The sequence below is a fragment of the Bidens hawaiensis genome, unplaced genomic scaffold (genome assembly GCF_021521415.1).
Source record: "Bidens hawaiensis isolate Kalapana, Puna unplaced genomic scaffold, B.hawaiensis_p1.1 tig00034242_1, whole genome shotgun sequence".
In the NCBI taxonomy this organism is placed as follows: domain Eukaryota; kingdom Viridiplantae; phylum Streptophyta; class Magnoliopsida; order Asterales; family Asteraceae; genus Bidens; species Bidens hawaiensis.
Window position 1 is genome coordinate 39729 of NW_027495918.1, and position 18129 is coordinate 57857.

At 38.5% G+C, this 18129-nt stretch overlaps 1 protein-coding gene, 1 non-coding gene and 2 pseudogenes across 2 annotated transcripts; 1 reads left to right on the top strand and 3 right to left on the bottom strand.

The window, feature by feature from the left end:
* The window catches only part of LOC143585950 (SNF1-related protein kinase regulatory subunit gamma-1-like), a 37043-nt pseudogene extending 26047 nt beyond the window's left edge, over positions 1 to 10996 (bottom strand).
* Positions 6304 to 6498, bottom strand: LOC143585966 (U2 spliceosomal RNA). Its single transcript, XR_013144627.1, has one exon. It is a non-coding gene; the product is annotated as a U2 spliceosomal RNA (small nuclear RNA).
* LOC143585968 (U2 spliceosomal RNA) lies at positions 8644 to 8827 on the bottom strand (annotated as a pseudogene).
* A 3242-nt stretch (positions 10997 to 14238) lies between the features above and the next one.
* Positions 14239 to 17754, top strand: LOC143585955 (phosphatidylinositol/phosphatidylcholine transfer protein SFH12-like). The gene is made up of 13 exons (XM_077067617.1): positions 14239 to 14329; positions 14413 to 14677; positions 14810 to 14909; positions 14982 to 15248; positions 15358 to 15435; positions 15511 to 15612; positions 16264 to 16313; positions 16391 to 16490; positions 16579 to 16641; positions 16758 to 16814; positions 16903 to 17005; positions 17110 to 17483; positions 17644 to 17754. The coding sequence occupies exons 1-13, from the start codon at positions 14239 to 14241 to the stop codon at positions 17746 to 17748; spliced, it is 1755 nt and encodes a 584-aa protein (XP_076923732.1). The 3' UTR covers positions 17749 to 17754.
* Positions 17755 to 18129: the final 375 nt, after the last annotated feature.

An 18129-nucleotide genomic window follows, 5' to 3' on the forward strand; every position in this document is an offset into this window, starting at 1 on the left:
TAACTTCGTTGGGAGGGCAGAATTCTCGCGTAAGAATTTCCTTGAATTCCTCCCATGTCATGCTAGAAGCAGCCTCTGCGCCACGCGCATGAGCTACTCCATTCCACCATGTAAGCGCTCTGGATTCCAGGACACTGGAAGCATATAGGGTTCGTCTGTCTGAGGGGCATTGGGTGTGGAGGAAAGCGTTTTCTATTTTCTCAAGCCACTGGAGCATCACGGTGGCTCCTTCAAGACCTGTGAACTTTGGAGGGTTACCCGCGTTGAAGGATTTAATGTTGTAACCAGAGGTGTTGGTATTGTTTTGGCTCAAGGCTTGGGCTATCGCGGCGGCCATTTCCTGGGAACGTTGCTGTCTACGCATGCGCGAGGCTTCTCTTCTCTGAAATCGGCGAGATAGCGGAGGCATTCTATAAAAGTTTTAATTTTAGTTAATATCTTGGTTTTAGCGCAAAGTTTTAATCTTATAAAGCTTGGTTTCGCAGAGTTAGATACTATCAAAAGTTAAAGTAAAATAAATGACCCTAAATGCAGACTTAATAAAGGTAACAAATTCGAATCGAGAATCGACAATTCATGTATCACCATGATCTTCCAAATTCTCAATTTAAAATGACGAGTAAACGAGTATTGGAGATTGACGATTCATGTATCACCATGACTTTTCAATCCTCAATATAAAATATACAAGAAAATGAGTATTGGAGGTTGACAATTCATGTATCACCATGACTTTTCAAGTCTCCAACCTCAGAACATAATCGTAAATGGAAATTGAAAATCAACTATTCATGTATCACCATGACTTTTCGGATTTTCAAACCCAACAAACGAATATGTAAGAAAAATCAATAAAAATCGAAATTCAACAAAAATCGAAATATCGCGGAATAAAACATAAAATCATATACTGCGCAAGCGCGAGCATATTCATAAATAACGAGTAATTAACAATAAGCGCGCAAACATGAGATTTCTCTCATGCGCGAGAAGGGACTCTTAGGTATTCTAGGCCGTTACGTCTAACCACCTATCCTAAAGTCAACGAGCTCTGATACCAATCTGTAACACCCCGACCAAAGGCGGATTATACATCGGGGCGCCACATATTGTTTCATTACTCGTGACACTATTGGGTGTCAATATTTAATAAATACATTCATTCGCGCACGCGCAAAGTAAACATAAGATAACATAAATCATCATAAATCAATATATTATAAATCATAATATTCGAACAGCAAAAACTTGTCTTGATACATTTTAATCTAGGTCCAAAATAAAGAAAACTTCCTACGTGTCCACAAGCTCCAAAACAGCTACTGCAAACCTGAACATGTGTTAAAATAAACGTCAAACACTTGCGTGTTGGTGAGAAATCAAGTTTAATACAATACATAGGTAACAATAAATCTGCGCGCAACACGTGTATGTCTGGTGTTTAACAAGGGTGCAATCAGATTGTGATCAAGCCTAGATAGATCATAGCTCATAGTTCATAGTTCAATCCGTGCTCCCAATTGAGCACAAAAACGAGAAAACATCTGTGCAAGTGTAAACAAAGAAAACCGTAAACGATAGGTCTCCCGTGTTCATCTAATGGATCCATGAAAACTTCGGAATAGGCCGAACAAAGCGGTTAATGATACACACATACAAATAAACAGCCAAGTAAACGTCCTCAACACATGGGATACTGCGCGACTAAAGTTCATAAACAAGTTTAAGACTCTAAGTTTGTATGAACACATGAACATCCCAAAACATTAAAAATAAAAAGGGATTAGGTACGAGATTACTCACTTGATAAACGATGCAGTGTAAGATAAAGCAAGAACCAACTTTAAACAAGCACAAGTTAACCTATAATTAAAGATTATTGTTTTAATGATTTGTTTTAAGTCTTGATTATAAGTTAGCATAATTAATAAGTAAATTATTATATATAATATATATTACCGGAAAAGCAGGGTAGAACAGGGAGGAAGACGGAGGCAGAGAGGAGGCGGCAGAGAGAGCAAGGAGCAAGAGAACAGGAGAGATTAAGTGTTTTGTGTGTGTAGTGTTATGAAAATATTATTATTATTTATAGAGAAACCCTAGGGAACACAATCCCTAGAAAAGGGGAAAAAGATCTCAAAAAGCAAAAGATTCCAAAAGCAAAAGATATGGAAAGATATGGCAGCTGCAGAGGCAAGATAAAGCTGACAGGGAACAGTAAAAAGCATGGGCGGGTCAGATAAAGGTACTGGTCAAGCATGGAAAAAGCAGATCTCAAAAGATTATGTCAGTCACTTTATCTGCCAACCAATGGGGTTGGTGCGCATGCTGCGCCGAAAGTAACTTTTCAGACATAAAGCAGATTAGGTCAACAGCTCAAAAGACAAGACAACTCAAAAGCAACGGCTAGATTAAACAGAAGAAAACTCAAAGGGTTTAGCGCGAGAAGGCTGGAGGGCGAAGGCAGACACAGAAGGTCAAGAGAGCGCGAGCGCGAAGGCAGACAGAACCAACCTTAACGCGTCGCGGAAAGAACTACATTTCTTAGCGCGCCGCGGGAAGAACTATAATTCTTCGCGTGCTGCGAGAAGAACTACAAATCCTTAGCGCGTCGCGGGAAGAACTACCGTTCTTAGCGCGCTGCGAGAAGAATTACAATTCTTAGCGCGCTGCGAGAAGAGTTCGTCTCGCGTATCGCTGAAACAGGTGGTCTTCACGCAGGATTCCTTGTAAGGGGTCTGGCGCGTGGAGCAGCGCAGACAACCTTAGGCGGGAAGGAACAAAGGACAAGCAAAGAGTTAGAAGAAAAAGAGGGAAACAAGGCGTAAGGGCGGGACGGCGACAAGAGGGAAAAGAAGGCGGAAAGAGAGAAGAGGGACGGGACGGCGGAAAGAAAGAGAGAGAAAGAGGCGGGAAGGAAAAGTATATTATTATTATTAAAAGTAAAATATAAGTATAAATAAATATTAAATCATAAAAGAAAGAGATCGGGTAAGAGAAACGGGTACCTGGGTCGGGTCGGATCGGGGCAGATGTCACAATTGCCGGGTTGAGCCCCCGGTGATGCGAGCCACCGTTAATGGTCAAGTTGTTCAGTTTTCCTCTGAACACATACGGGTGGCGTTGCAATTTGGAGAAGAAACAAGATACGACCCCACGGAGTTTGTTGCTCCTTTTCGTGATGGCGCGTTCCTAAGGATGGGGTATTCAGGTCTCTTAGGAGATACACAGCGAAGGAAAGGATTCTTATTAGATCAGTGGCGCTTCCTAATGCATGTCATGATAGTCTGTATGTCGGGACGGAAGGCGGGCACTGATGGAATGGGTGCGACGATGCAGTCTGCTATGACTGCCCTGACTTACAATAAAAGATATTCTTTTAGTCAGATGATCTTTTACGAGATCGATCGTCAGAGGAGGGCTGTGGCGCGTGAGCGGTTTACAATGTATCCTCGATTTCTACAAATGATTTTAAATCATGTGGCTCCGTCGCTACCTCAAAGACGCCCTATTCGATACGTGGAATGTGTGACGAAACGTATCTTTGCTCAGTGTCGCACGTCTAGCGCACGAAGCAAGCTTGAGCTGCGTCCCAGGCATACTCCGCTTTTTGGGTATCTTATAAACCCAGAGTATGTGCCTGCGGCGGGGGACGAGTTCAGGGACCCAAGACCACAACAGGCGGCAGCACCCCAGGCTGTATCAGCTGCGCCTGCTGTATCCACTGCTGTATCTGCTGCTGTGCCAGCTTCTGAGATTGATCTTGACGCCATGTTCGGCGGGCAAGGGCTGTTTGATATGGACCGGTTTGATCCACATGAGAATATTCAAGTCTCGGGTCCACAAGCAGATTTTGATGAGGTGATGGAAGAGGCCAGACAGATGATGGTGAGACATGAGAGAACGGTGGGTAAGCAGAAGAGAATTGTCGATGACGACGATGAGGAAGATGATGAAGAAGAGGCTGTGCAGCTGGTGCGCAAGCGCTCAAGAAGGGAAACGACAGGTATGGGTGTAGGAGCCGGAGAGACTTCAAGGTTTGCACGATTTGCTCCATCTGCCTTGTCTGGTATGTCCCTTGTTCCTACCTCTGTGCAGGTATCAAGTACAAGCGCTACGGTTGTTCCCGTAGTGGCTACATCGTCGGCTGACATTCAACAGATCACAGCCGTCCAGACGTCGGCTCCAGAAATTGTGTCTCTACCACCTCAATCGCGTACTCCACCGGTGGTAGTAGCACGATTTGTTGAGTCTACGGTCACCACTACTGCAGGAGTATCGGGTACGGTACCACCTGCGGACACGCCCAGTTCTGACTCGGAACGGATAGCTTCACTAGAGCGGATTGTAGCTGAGCAGTCAAAGACTATTCAAAGCCTAGTGGAAGCAAATCAACTGCAGGCATCCCTCCTGGCTGAGCACGGGAAAATAATAGATGCCTTGAAGGAGTTCTTGGCATCTCAGGGGGAGATGAGCTGTAGAGGAGATGAGTTGAGGACCAAGCGTAGAGAAGACCGAGACGATGATCCCAATGCACCGGAAGGTGCAGGTGGTGAGCTGCCAAGAACCTCACAAGCTCTTGGGGCTTCCACAGCTGAGGGGGAGTCTACCGAAGCGGCTGGTGGTGATGACGACGTGATCGATGCGCTGAAGGAACTTGATGATGACATGTTCAGCGACGATGTATTATTTGATGAAGATGTTCTGCCAATCAGTGAGATTGAAAAGATTGGTGCAGAAATTATTGTTGAGGATGTGATAGAGGAAGGAGAGATTGTGGAAGAAAATGTCGAGCACGAGATCCCTGAAGTTGAGAAAGCAGATGTGAAGGCTGAGATGGATGAGACTACTGAGTGGGAGGAGCAGCCTAGGTGGAAGGAAGGCTGTGCTCATTGATTTATCAAGACCAAGAAGCCTGCTGTTCCAGCCATGTTCAAGAAAAGCTATAACATTAAAGGCTATGCTGAGGCGAAGAAGGGAATCATCTGTTGGATTTATGATGAACAGATCAAGTTATTTGTGGTAAAACGCTATGATGGCATTCAATACTTCAAAAGAATGTTGAGATCTCTCAACACGTTGCCGGAATGCGAGGTGAAAGATTTGGGCAGGTTGGGCCTGATAAACAGAAGTAACAACAATATGGCAAGAATGATTGAGAAGATTGTATGGAAAGAAGGCGTAAAAGAAAAGAAGTTTGAACTCTTAAAGCCACAGAAGGGAAAACTCGTGGAGGATACAGAGAGGGGATTGAGAGCGGATGGCAAGCCATGGATGGTGATGAAGTACAAGCCGATCCGATGCATCAAAGAGGTTCCAATGAAGAATTTGCCTCAAGATGTGTTGAAGAATCTAAAATGGTGGTACGTTGATTGCCAGACTGCTGAAGCTGTGATGGAAGATGAGGATGAACAAGAGATACTTAGAATTTACGATCCGATGCATCTTGTCAACTTATCGCAAGCTGATCTGAAGATGCTCAACGAGAAAAAGATCTTTTATATTCCAGCTTGGAAGGATGAAGCAAGAAAGTATCAACGAGTTGTGACGGTGTGTGTGAGAGAAGGAGTGCACGCATGAAGATACAGGATTACGAGACAAGAGCTGAAAGATCAAGATATGAAGCTACTGCCAAGGGGGAGTCTGTTGGTACATAGATGTCAGTAGTTCATATGTATAAAGTCTGTAATCGAGTCTGTAATATTGTTTATGTAATTGTTTGTGTAACAGCGAAGTTGTTGACAAGTTCGCTTAGGCGAACTTGTTAACCAAGCGAAGTTGTTGACAAGTTCGCCTAGGCGAACTTGTTCAACGAGCGAAGTTATTGACAACTTCGCCTGAGGCGAAGTTGTCGTGTATTTAAGTAACCTACGAGTTACTGTTTCATGGTTGGTCATTTTAGGTTTTGGTTGATCGAGTTCAGTTACGTGAGTCTATTGACGTGAGTCTGTAAGCATCTCGGTTTGAGTTATCAATATAACGTGTGGTTGTTCGTATTGTGTGTACGTGTGTTCGTGAGCTAATATTCTACGTCCGTAACGATCTACACAGGGATTCCGCACCTGTGTATATCGGGATATCTCGTGTAAGATCCGTCCAGGAACCTACAGATATACCCAACCTACAGGAACTTCAGTATTCCTGCTAACTGCCAAGGAGCTTCCCATCATGATAGTTAATGTCCCTAAGCAGTATAACAAAGGACAAGAAGACATAGATGAGATGCTTTTGAGCCTTTATTTTTGTTCAAATCCTCTATCAGGAACACCATACGTAGTTATAGTTAAATTGAGCTATTAATTGGAGAGGTGCGCCAAGCCTTGGTGGTAGTGTTAGACCAAGGCAACACATGAAGACCCAAGCAGCAAGCTACTTTGGCGGGTCTTCCCCATAAAAAATAAGATTAATATCGAGTGAGCCGATGGCTCACATATCAGATATTAAATTGATAAGAACGGATACTACACTTGATCTTAGCCAAAAGGCCGAGAAAGGTATGATTATTCTAGTCCAGGGCGCTTGCTTTTATACTAAACTCGCCTCTTATCTGTTATCTGACTTAGCTGATGTAGGATATATGCAAAAACCCTTCCATAATACTAACAAACTCATCATTCTCTCAATTTGTTCCTTTCATAACTTTTATTAAGTTTGCTAATCTAATGAGCGGAGAGATTTAGACCAGCTGCTCCCTCTCTTTCTCTCTACGCAGATAACTCATTCATGAACTAACGAATTTTCTTTAGTGGATTGATCTCTTTGTTTCTTGTGTCTCATTCATATTAGACCTGAATCCATCTCCCACCTATAGTATTTTAAATATTTGAATACTATTGGTGGGAAATGGTTTCTCAGTTGCCTGCACCTTATCTCTATTTAGATATCTAGAACACAATAGAATTCATGTATAAATATGTGAATAGAGTCCCTGATCAATATCATATCTGTGTTACCTTAATTTTTAAAATTGAGCATTTACAGTCCAACTGTAGCAAGAATAGGGGCCGCTCCACCTATAATGCAAGCTGTCATGACTCCAGCTGGACCTTTGGATCTTTCTACTGTGTTATTCAAGAACCGCATTATTTTTGTTGGTCAGCTAATCAACTCGCAGGTAGCTCAGCGACTTATATCACAGCTTGTTACATTGGCCACAATATACGAGACACAGACATTCTGGTGTGATTTCATTTTTTTATCACTCATATCTTGGGAATTTTAATCCATAAAATGATTATTAAATATACGAACTACCTTTTTTTCCTTATGTAGATGTATGTAAACTGTCCTGGCAGGAGCACTTACTCCATGTTGGCAATTTGTGATTGCATGTCTTGGGTAAGATTGAACACTTTGTTTTCATTTTCTGTTAGTGAAACTAGTTATAAGAAAATGTAGCATTTAATTTATATGCTGTTATGTTCTTCTAAATTTTGGTTTTAACAATAAAACCTAAAGTTGGTATGGTGTGTTTTGGAGTTGCTGCAAGTGAAGGGACACTTTTTCTTTCTGGTGTAGAGAGAGGGATGTGGGGTATGGTTAAATTTTTATATTTCACAGATTTTACAGTTCAGTGTCAATATTGGATATTTTGATGCTAGAATCGATTCGTATTTTGGTGAACTTTTTATAGGGTCATGTTGAAGATTGTGGTACATGTACCAATCTTTCCCACGGGTTCTTCACTTTTCAGGCTTGGCCTGCCAAAGACAAAACACCATTAAACTCACAGTAGGAAGCCTCCAAAGTATTTCATTAGAAAGTGTAGATAATACATACTTGATGTGCTTAGAGCCTCTATTTTCACTATCTTGTTGCTATGTTCAGATCTTAGAAGATGTTTAAAAAGTAAAAACCATTTGCTCATTAAGGTAGTTTCGCTATGTAATTGAATATAGTAAAGCAGTAACAAGCTGCATTACTAAAAGTGAAAGTTGAACTAAATATTGGAGGGGTACGCCTAGACTTGGTGGTAGTGTAAGACCAAGGCGACGCATGAAGACCCAAGCAGCAAGCTACTAAAAGACTATACTTATGAATAAAACTAAGAAGCAAAAAAATTGCACTAATTTTGACGTTATTTTACTAATCACGTGAAAATAACGTTAAAAGTGGCGGAAGGTTAATCAGGCATCATGTGGTGGCGTTGATAGCCGAAAGACAAGGGCACATGCACCAATCAGCCGGTGTCCCGATGATTGAGTGTTATGTGTCTTATGTCCAAGGCTTGATTCAAAACCATTATCGAGCCGGGGGTCTCACCGGAAGCAGCCTCTCTATCCCTACATCTTACCCTCCTCAGACCCTACCATAGCATTGCTATTGGTGATATATACTGAGTACGATGATGATGATAAAAAGAAGCAAAAAAATAGATGGTTAAAGTAGCTAAGAGCGCAATTAAATGAGCTTTAGGGCCTTAAACAAGCCGTGACAGCATTGGTTTGAGCTCAAGCTCGAAATTAAACAAGGGATCTCGTGCCAGAACTAGCTTGAGCTCAAGCTCGAAATCAAACAAGGCATTTCAGTATAGCACAAAGTCAGCAAGTTATCTAAGACACATAACAGAACCAACAAATCACGTTAAGCTAAGACAGCCTTAAAACTAGACCAATGAATTAAGAAGTCTAACTTCTTAAATTGGAGGGGTGCGCCAGGCCTTTGTGGTAGTGTACACATGAAGACCCAAGCAGCAAGCTACTTTGGCAGATCTTTCCTCATAAAAAATAAGAATAATATCAAGTGAGCCAATGGCTCACATATCAAATATTAAACTAATAAAAACAGATACCACACTTGATCTTAGCCAAAAGGCCGAGAAAGGTATGCTTGGCTCAATACATGGCTTTTGCTTTTATAATAAACTCAACTCTATCAGTTATTTCACTCAGCCGATGTGGGATGCCTAAAGCCTTTCTCTGTATTATAAAAATAAAACTAACAAACTCTTCTTCATTCTCTCAATTTGATCTCCCCCATTCGTAACTTTTATTTTAGTCTGCTCTCTCCCTTTATCTCTCTGTAGAAAACACCTTCATAGAAACATAATCCTTTCACTAAAACACAAAAGGGCACTTTTTATTTCCTTGAAAATCATATACTTTTACTAGCAGCTGAACAAAAAAAGATAAAGAAGAGTCTTTTGTTCTCAATTTCCATGTTTGATGTTGTCTACCTTAGTGGTTTGTAACTGATCTGTGGTGTTTGTTATATCACATAATATCACATACAGTTAAACCGACTGTTCTTTCAGAATAATGCAAGAAAAAAATTGTAACTTAATGGTGGCTTCAACAATCTGGGAGTGTTTGGTGGCAGCAATTTTCATGAGCTAATGAATTTCTGAAGTGGGTGTGAATCTCTTTGTTGGTCAGCTAATCAACTCGCAGGTTGCTCAGCAAGTTATATCACTCGTATACTTATTTGTTATTCGTTTCAGAGGTATCATTCAATTGCATTTGTAGATCTTGTTCAAGAAACAGATTCAACCTTTTGTTCTCTTTGGTTCCATAAATTTAAATTTCAAATTTTAAAACTTTAACTGAAGATTAATGAATCAAAACTGGTAATTTCGGTAGGGCTCGGGACAAGTTGACCCTCAAAGGACTTTTGTTCATGTCTCTTTTAGTTTTGTGAATAGTTATTGTGTTAATTATGAGTTACGATGTTTTTACAAAAGTAATCTTAACTTTAATTGTTATAAATTTTTAGACCAAAACCAAAGTGCTTAGGTTTGATTCAAAGTAATGTATTATCATATACTTAGGTTTGCATTAAACTGGCAAATCAAACAGTAACACAATGCATAAACTTATCAAACACAAAATCCAAAAATAAACAGAGGAGTTACAATTACCTGGAGAGACCAAAGAACCATATTAGAAAAACTAATGAATCCAATATACGGATGGGAGAACGATGCAGTAAAACTGGTGGTCGGATCAGGTTCCGAACTATCATCAATAAGAGCTCCACTCACATTCTTTTCATACAACATCTTAATCCCATCCTTCATGCACGTATGCGTTTTCACCACCAAAACTGCCATACATCCAATTCACGTCAATCAAACGCCCCAAATTTTGAGTATATAAAGTCATATGTAGTGGGGCGTCAACCCACTGCCAACTAGGACCCTGGGCGGGGCGTCGGCTAAAAACGGCATGGCATTTTTCCGTTTGTTTGTGGAACCACTACGGGTGTGTATGGGACGGTTTTGACCCAAAACTATAATCATAACTGAGATGTTGGTTAATGGATAACCAATACCATAATCATAACCATAACCGATCACCAATTAGCTATGGCTGCTTCGGTTAATCGATTTTGAAGGTTATAGCGGGTCCATTAACTGTGAATTTGGACCTAGCAAAAAGTAGCTCCATTCAGTATAATTGAGCCTGAAAGTTTGGCTTAAAACTTTTTAACCATGAAATAAATTGTTATATGTATATTAGTATATTACATAGCATTGATAGTGGCGAAGCTTGGACGAGTTTTAAGTCGAAAACGGATAAATCTACACTACGTAAAAATAATTTTGGATGAAAACGAGTAAAGTTACGTCACTACTAAAAAAGGGCCTAGGCACCCCGGGCCCTCACTAACCTTGACATTGAAAATATAAATATAATTAATAATATTAAAATTAAAAAAAATACGTATAATAATTTCATATCCGTTCAGTTTTGGCGGGTATGAGAACTATTAACACACCCACTATGGGACGTTTACGTCTTTGGTTTCATCGGTTAATTCGGTTAACAACTGGTGCGTAAATGGAGACATATGTTAACTGTGGAAGGGGAATTGTGGATTCCAGGGATGGAGGAGATGGGAATGTGGTCGAGGAAGAGTTGGAGAGCGGTGGCGGAATCAACCGGCGGTGTTGTGGGATCGGCCTCGGAATTGGGTTTGGAGAAGGTTGAGAGGATTGCGTCTTTCTTCTCGATGATTCCACCTTTCGAATCATTTCTTCAACCTTTCGAAGATCCATTTCTGTTTCTGCTTTTGGTGGTTTCGTCTGCGTTATGGGGAAGAAGATTGTCCACGTGTACTGTTGCTTCGCCACGTGGCTTTCCAGGATGTGTTAAAAGAGTTGTGACGCTCGCTATTTTTTTTTAAATTATGCTTAATAATCTCCCTTTAAATACGTATAATAACCCGTCTAGCGTCCGATTTGAATTGTCAATTATCGACCTCCAAAGTTTTAATTGAGAGATCACATATTATCAGTATATAGTAAAATTACTATAACTTTTGGTGCCACAACATTGATGTTCCAGAAGTTTCGTATATATTAGATATTTGTAAAAGAATTACAACCAAGTATGTGTGGTCTGTTGGTTTTGGTAGGTGTGAAATGGTGTTTCATTGTCATGTCTAGAGATCGATTCTGGGCTAATGAGGGCAACTGTTTTTATCAAACAGTTTTAAATTTTAAAACATGTTTCAGTTACCATAAATTTATAGTAGGTTTATTATAAATTCAACTCCAAAAATGTCAGAGTTTTATCAACCGAATAATTGTCGTTTTAAAATATTTTATTTGTTTATATGTTTGTTTTTCTATATGTCAATATGACGACTTTGATTTTTGGGTTTAACGTTTTGGTTTTACCGGCTTTGTTTATACCATAATGAACATGATAGGTACTGACCGAATTCTTGTCGACTCTGCTTTTACACCCTCTGGTGTTACCAACGCTCGGATTTTACCAACCGAATAAATATTGTTTTAAATTTTTATTTTTCTTTTATGTTAAGTTGAATTTGGTTTATTGGGTTTAATTATGATACCAACTGAATCCACATTGATGCATCGCTACAATATGTTGGATACATAAAAAGATCCGACTTGCCCAATGCAACAAAAGCATGAGGTAATCAAACTTTGCCGCGCAACGTCCAATACCGACAACGCCTGCGTTTTACCCACGCCCAGGTTTTGCCAAACTTTATTTTAGTTTCGTCACCGTAACAAATACCGACCGCTGGAAAGCTTGGTTTTTTAGCAGCGCACCGGTTTTACCGACTCTCCACCACAATGCCTGAACATGAATCGACTTGCCGTTGCAACGATTGGGTTTTACAAACGCCCAAGTTTACCGACCGAGTAAATGTTGTTTTAAATATGTTAACTTAAAATTTATAATATGTTATACGAGTGTCGTGGAGTCACTGCCTTTGCGTCTGGGACCGACCGACGTCACCAAATTAGCTCACCTCAATTTTTATTTTTATTTGTTGTTTTCATTTTGTTTTAGTTATAATACCATAGCGAACGTTGCTAATACTGACTAAATTCGTGTTGACTCGCTGCTTCCGTCCAGGACCAACTGACGCCACCCCATTGGCGTAACTCAATTTTTATTTTTTTTGTTTCCATTTTCTTTTAGTTACAGCACCGTAACGAACGTAGCTAATGTTGACTGAATTCGAGTTGATTCGCTACTACAACACTTGGGTTTTACCAACCGATTTTACCGCACAACGCGCGGGTAAATCACTACTTACACCTAAGGATGCAAATAAGCCGAGCCAAGTCAGAGCTCGACTAGGCTCGAGCTCAGCTCGTTAACTTACACATAGCTTGAGTTTGGCTCGTTTCGAGCTCTATTTTCAAAGCTCGAGCTCGGCTTGTAAGTATATTTTCAAGCTCGAGCTTGGTTCGTTTACTATTTATCAATTATTTTATATGTGATTATAATTATTTTTATATAATGTTTTCTATAATAAGTTTATTTTATGCATAAAAACATATTATTATTTAGTTACTCTTATTTATTTTTTTCATAATATTATATATATTAATTAATAATTATTAAATATATATTCTAATAAATTGTATAAAGGACAGGCTCATGAGCCGGCTCGAGCTCGGTAAGAGAAGCTTAGGCTCGGACTCGATTATTAAACGAGCTTACTTTTAGGTTCGGGCTCGATTAAGCTCAATTTGATTGAGCTTTTAACGAGCCAATCTCGAGTAACTCGTAAGCAGCCCGGCTCGTTTACACCCCTAATTACACCATATGATAATCAGATATCATTGGAACAAATTCCTTATAATTTTTAAAAATATTAAATTTTAATTACATTAATATATTGCCCGATAAAATCTCACATGTGTATATCATGAATAACTTGTTCTGATCCAAATCAAAATATAATATCCAGATAACGTAGCTCATAATAAGATCGATTATTTGACAATAAATTGTTTATTGCTTCGTAATAAACATGAGGGGATATGATGATTTCTTCAACCTCCATTGTTGTCAATCATCACCTTTTTTTTCAAAGTTCTTTTATTTGAAAATCATTATTCCAGTCTAATAGTTTAAAATTTATGATTTAAGACCATAATCTTTTATTTTCGTTGCTATTAACTTCGGGCCATCTAATCTAACTTCATTTACTTATTTTGTTAGTTGTAAGCTAAATAACCAAAATATAAAGCTTAATATATTCGCTAATAATGAGTAAATGAATGTCAATGTGACAAACAAACATGTACAAAGTTTAATTTAATAGTAGTCAAATAAGTAAATGATCTTTTACGAGTAATGCTATACACACACCACTTTATTTGGAGTTAAGTGGCGTTTAATAGTGAAACACAAGAGCTAAATGCTCGATTTGCTAGAATTGTCAAGACTAAACGCTCATTTAACCGGAGTTTAGTACATTTAACATAACCGCATGTATAAGCGAAATCATTATAACTAAATATGGTTTTAAAAGTTAAAATGATGTAATGTGAGTCGGGTGGCGTAGACCAATCCCCCCCCCCCCCCCAAAAGTCTCATAATATTTAATGTGTGGTATTTAAAAAACTAAATAGAGGCGAGGCATTCTTTGATGGCGGATGATCATGAAATCATGCACGTTTAAATCACCTTCCTCTTCTTCCGTTCAAAAGGTCCTGCAACTTTTTTATCTTTTGTCAATGGTAATTCATTCCTCCTTCATTTTTCTTACTTTTACCTGTTTGTAATAATAATGCCAATTCTAATTCTTCTTGTTTTCTAACATCAATAAATAAATGATTCTTGCAATTTCGATCAATAATTGTATTGTTTTGTTTGTTGATTTGCTGATGGTTTTTTGCAGCAGCACGCCTATGTAAACGCATGCTCAGGTATGGATTTTTCGGTTTCTTTAGGGCCGTTTTTTTTTACAAATTTATTTTGTATGATTTTCTAACATGTATTAGCCAAAAGGTGTAGGCATTTGGCAATGACCATAAATTCGGTACTGGAATCTACATCACAAGATGCAAACATGAGTGACCATATGCACGGACCTCTTGACCGCCCTAATCGATCAAGTATGTTTATTGAACCTAGAAGATGCTCAAATGCAAGGTTGATCATCAACAACATGACTTACATTTGTTTTAATAATAAACAGGTATGGAAAAACTCGACCTTGAACACCATGATGATGAAAAGAAGAGTAAACACAACTCATTTAAAAAGAAGGCAATTAGTGCATCGAAAAGGTTCAAAACCTCACTCAAAAAGAAGGGAAGGAGGAACAGCAGGGTGATGTCCTCGGTTGTCGTTGAAGATATCCATGATGCTGAGGATTTGAAGGCAGTCGATGCTTTATGTCAAACGTTAATCTCAGAAGATTTATTGCCACCAAAGCATGATGATTACCATACCATGTTAAGGTTTAACATTTCTTTCATAAACCCTTTGGAGTGTTTTAGTCTTGCCATAAACGGGTCAAAAGTCAAAACGCGTTTGGTATTGTAATTCACTATGGGTGAGCTTAAAACATTAATGCTTCAACTTTATTGCAGATTTTTGAAGGCCAGAAAATTTGATATTGAGAAGGCCAAGCAAATGTGGGCTGATATGCTCCAGTGGAGAAAAGAGTTTGGTGCAGATACCATCATGGAGGTACCTTTTGGAACATATGCAACCAAAATATTATCAATTTTTTCATCTAAATGAAATTATGCACATTTTTAGGATTTTGAGTTTAACGAAAAGGAACGCGTGATTGAATATTATCCACATGGACATCACGGGGTCGATAAAAATGGAAGACCTGTTTACATTGAGCTAATTGGTCAAGTTGATGCTACAAAGCTTTTGCAAGCGACAACTCTTGACCGTTATGTCAAATACCATGTAATGGAATTTGAAAGAATCTTTAGTGATAAGTTTCCCGCGTGCTCAATCGCTGCTAAAAGGCATATTGATCAGAGTACCACCATTCTTGATGTACAAGGAGTCGTAAGTTATACGAGTCCCACAACTTACAGCATCTAGTTCAAGTTAACTTCAGTTTTAATTCATTTCTATAAGATAATTTAGTCAAAGTAGTTGACTGGTTATGAATCAGGGACTAAAAAGCATGAACAAAGCTTCTAGGGAACTTATACAAAGTCTCCAGAGTATTGACGGTAACAATTATCCTGAGGTCCGTATATTGTGAGTTACTGATCTAGAAGTTTATAAATATACCTGTTTGTTTAGTTTCCTTTTTTTGTTATAGACACTGAGTAGCATGTACATAATCAATGCTGGCTCTGGCTTTAGGATCTTGTGGAACACAGTGAAATCATTTATTGACCCGCGGACTACTGCTAAGATTAATGTAAGTTTTACAGTTTGTACTAGAGGTGGAAATTTTGACCCGTTTGATAACGAATGGGTCAATGTTGGTCGTGTTTACTTCTAAGGATCAAACAGGTAGACTTTGAAAAGTGGTTTAAAAGGAAACAAGTCAAATGTGTTGAAACTCGCCCAAAATATTTTTTTAATGCATAAAACCATCTAAGACATTTATTAGAATATTTTACTGTTGTTATTGAAACAATGTAACTTTTATAACTATATTCATCCACATGTTGACCCACCAACCAATTTATGGCCGTTTAACCCATTTTTTACAACCCACCCACTCGATTAACACGTTTTGCAACTTGATTGTTACCCAACAACCCGTTTGACACGTTTAGATAAATGGGTTAAACGGATCGTGTTCATATTACACGGTTTTAAGTGTGCGCAGGTTGGCTTGATGTTCTTGACACAAATAAAAATATTGGTTGTGTTTGTTGAACAATTCAACTCATCAACCCACCAACCCGACTCGCTTCAACAAGTACGAAAAGTCACCTTTTGACCCATACCCAACCCGCTTGACCCATCGTTTTTCCACCTCTAATGTGTACAAATCTTCTAACCTCAAAAAATTTCAAGGTTTCTTGAGATCATGACAAATAAATGACATTGTGTTGACTAGGTTTTGGGCAATAAATACCAAAGCAAGCTCCTGGAAGTCATCGATGCTAGGTACTTTTTCGAAACAGTTGCCAGGTCATCAATGACATGTCACTTCAATTGTTACATTTCCTTATATATGTTGACAGTGAACTACCAGAATTCTTGGGTGGTACTTGCACCTGCACGGATAAAGGTGGCTGCATGCGATCCGATAGAGGTCCATGGCAAGATCCAGATATCATGAAGGTCATTTTAATATAAATAGTATTAGTTTATGTTACTTTTTAATCATGCATTATCTCTAAAATATTCTCAAATTCAATTTGTGTGGCAGATGGTACGTAACGGTGAACACATATGCACAAAGCATTCAATCCAAGAAGAGAATTCAAAAAAGGTATCATCCCTGATTTAGAAAAAAAAACAAAGTTAAGAAGTTAGGCATGATTAAAAACCATATTGCCTTAATAATAATAATAATAATATAAATTGTTTAATAAAATGATTTAGGAGGTTGTGCGTATTGAAGAACACATGAAGCCTGCGAATCTGCCTCCTGTTAATGAAGAAGTAAGCTACATAATATTCTTATAAGTGAAACAAATTCCAATTTTGCCTTATGTTTTTTATTAGAAATTTGATTTATAATGATTTGTAGGATCATACAAACAAAAACATTCCAAATGCAAATGAGCCCGTAGTTGACAAAGCAGTTGATGCAACTTCTTGTAAACAAAACCACAAGCTTTCTCTCTCTAAAGGTACAAAATTTAATGTCATTAAGGTCATCAAGTACTTGTAAAAAGACATATTATCAATCATTGTTAATTTGGTTAAATAAACACTAACAGTTTAGTTTTCATAGATACGAATAATAATGGTTGGAAGAAAGCTTCCACAAGTAAGCTAGCCAACCAGGTTGTTACATTTATGATGACATTGATGATGGGACTTACGACATTGGTTCGTATGACACGTAACATGCCTAAAACAATTTCAAATGCCACTTTATACTCTACTGAATTTATAGAGGATTTGCTGGTAAATAAAAAGAAGCAAGCCTCCACTATCTCAACTGCTGAGTACCTAACACTGATGAACCGTTTAGCCGAATTGGAGGAAAAGATGATTGTTTTGGATAATAAACCAGCCGAGTTACCACCCGAGAAAGAAGAGGTTCTTAGTAATGCTTTAAAACGTGTTGATGCGTTGGAAACAGAACTTGCTGCTGTCAAGAAGGTACCTTTAACATTCTTGTTTGTGTCAGAATATTTGAAATAGTAAGATATTATTGTAATGCGATATGATTTAGGCCGTTTTGACCATTTATATATACGTTAGGCGACTTTTTGACATGTTTTAACTACTTGAGTAAATAATTGATGTGATTATAATGCAGTCTCTTGATGAGTCTCTTACTCAACAACAGCAGCTGGTGGCATATCTGGAGAAGCAGAAGAGGAGGAGGAGGAGGAAGAGGAAAAAGAAATTCTTTGTTTTTTGAACTATATATATACACACACACACCAAATATCATGGCATATGATACCAAAACAAAAAAGAAAATTTTGTTATGTGACTGTACAATACTACTCTCACTCACCTGCTGTAGCAACTCCTTATGCATTTGTTTTTGTCCACTTGATTAATGAAGTATGGCCTTAAACCTTTATCTCCAAATGTTCTTTGTGTTCTTATATAGTAGTAATTAATAGTAAAGCTTAGGATTTTGTGTTTATCTTTTTGTAGAAGTTTGATATCTGAAGTTAAATGCGGTGCTTTTAACCGAAGAAGGAAGAAATATATTTTATTGTAATCAGGTTCATGGCGAGACCAAAGGGGTTTTAGTTAAGTTATAACACGGATAAACTGATATTAAATCCTT

Coding starts and splice junctions, on each gene's coding strand:
- LOC143585955 (XM_077067617.1), top strand. CDS start 14,239: ATGACCATAAATTCGGTACTGGAATCTACATCACAAGATGCAAACATG. Junction 14,910..14,981: donor GTGCAGATACCATCATGGAG/GTACCTTTTGGA, acceptor GCACATTTTTAG/GATTTTGAGTTTAACGAAAA. Junction 16,491..16,578: donor AAGATCCAGATATCATGAAG/GTCATTTTAATA, acceptor TTTGTGTGGCAG/ATGGTACGTAACGGTGAACA.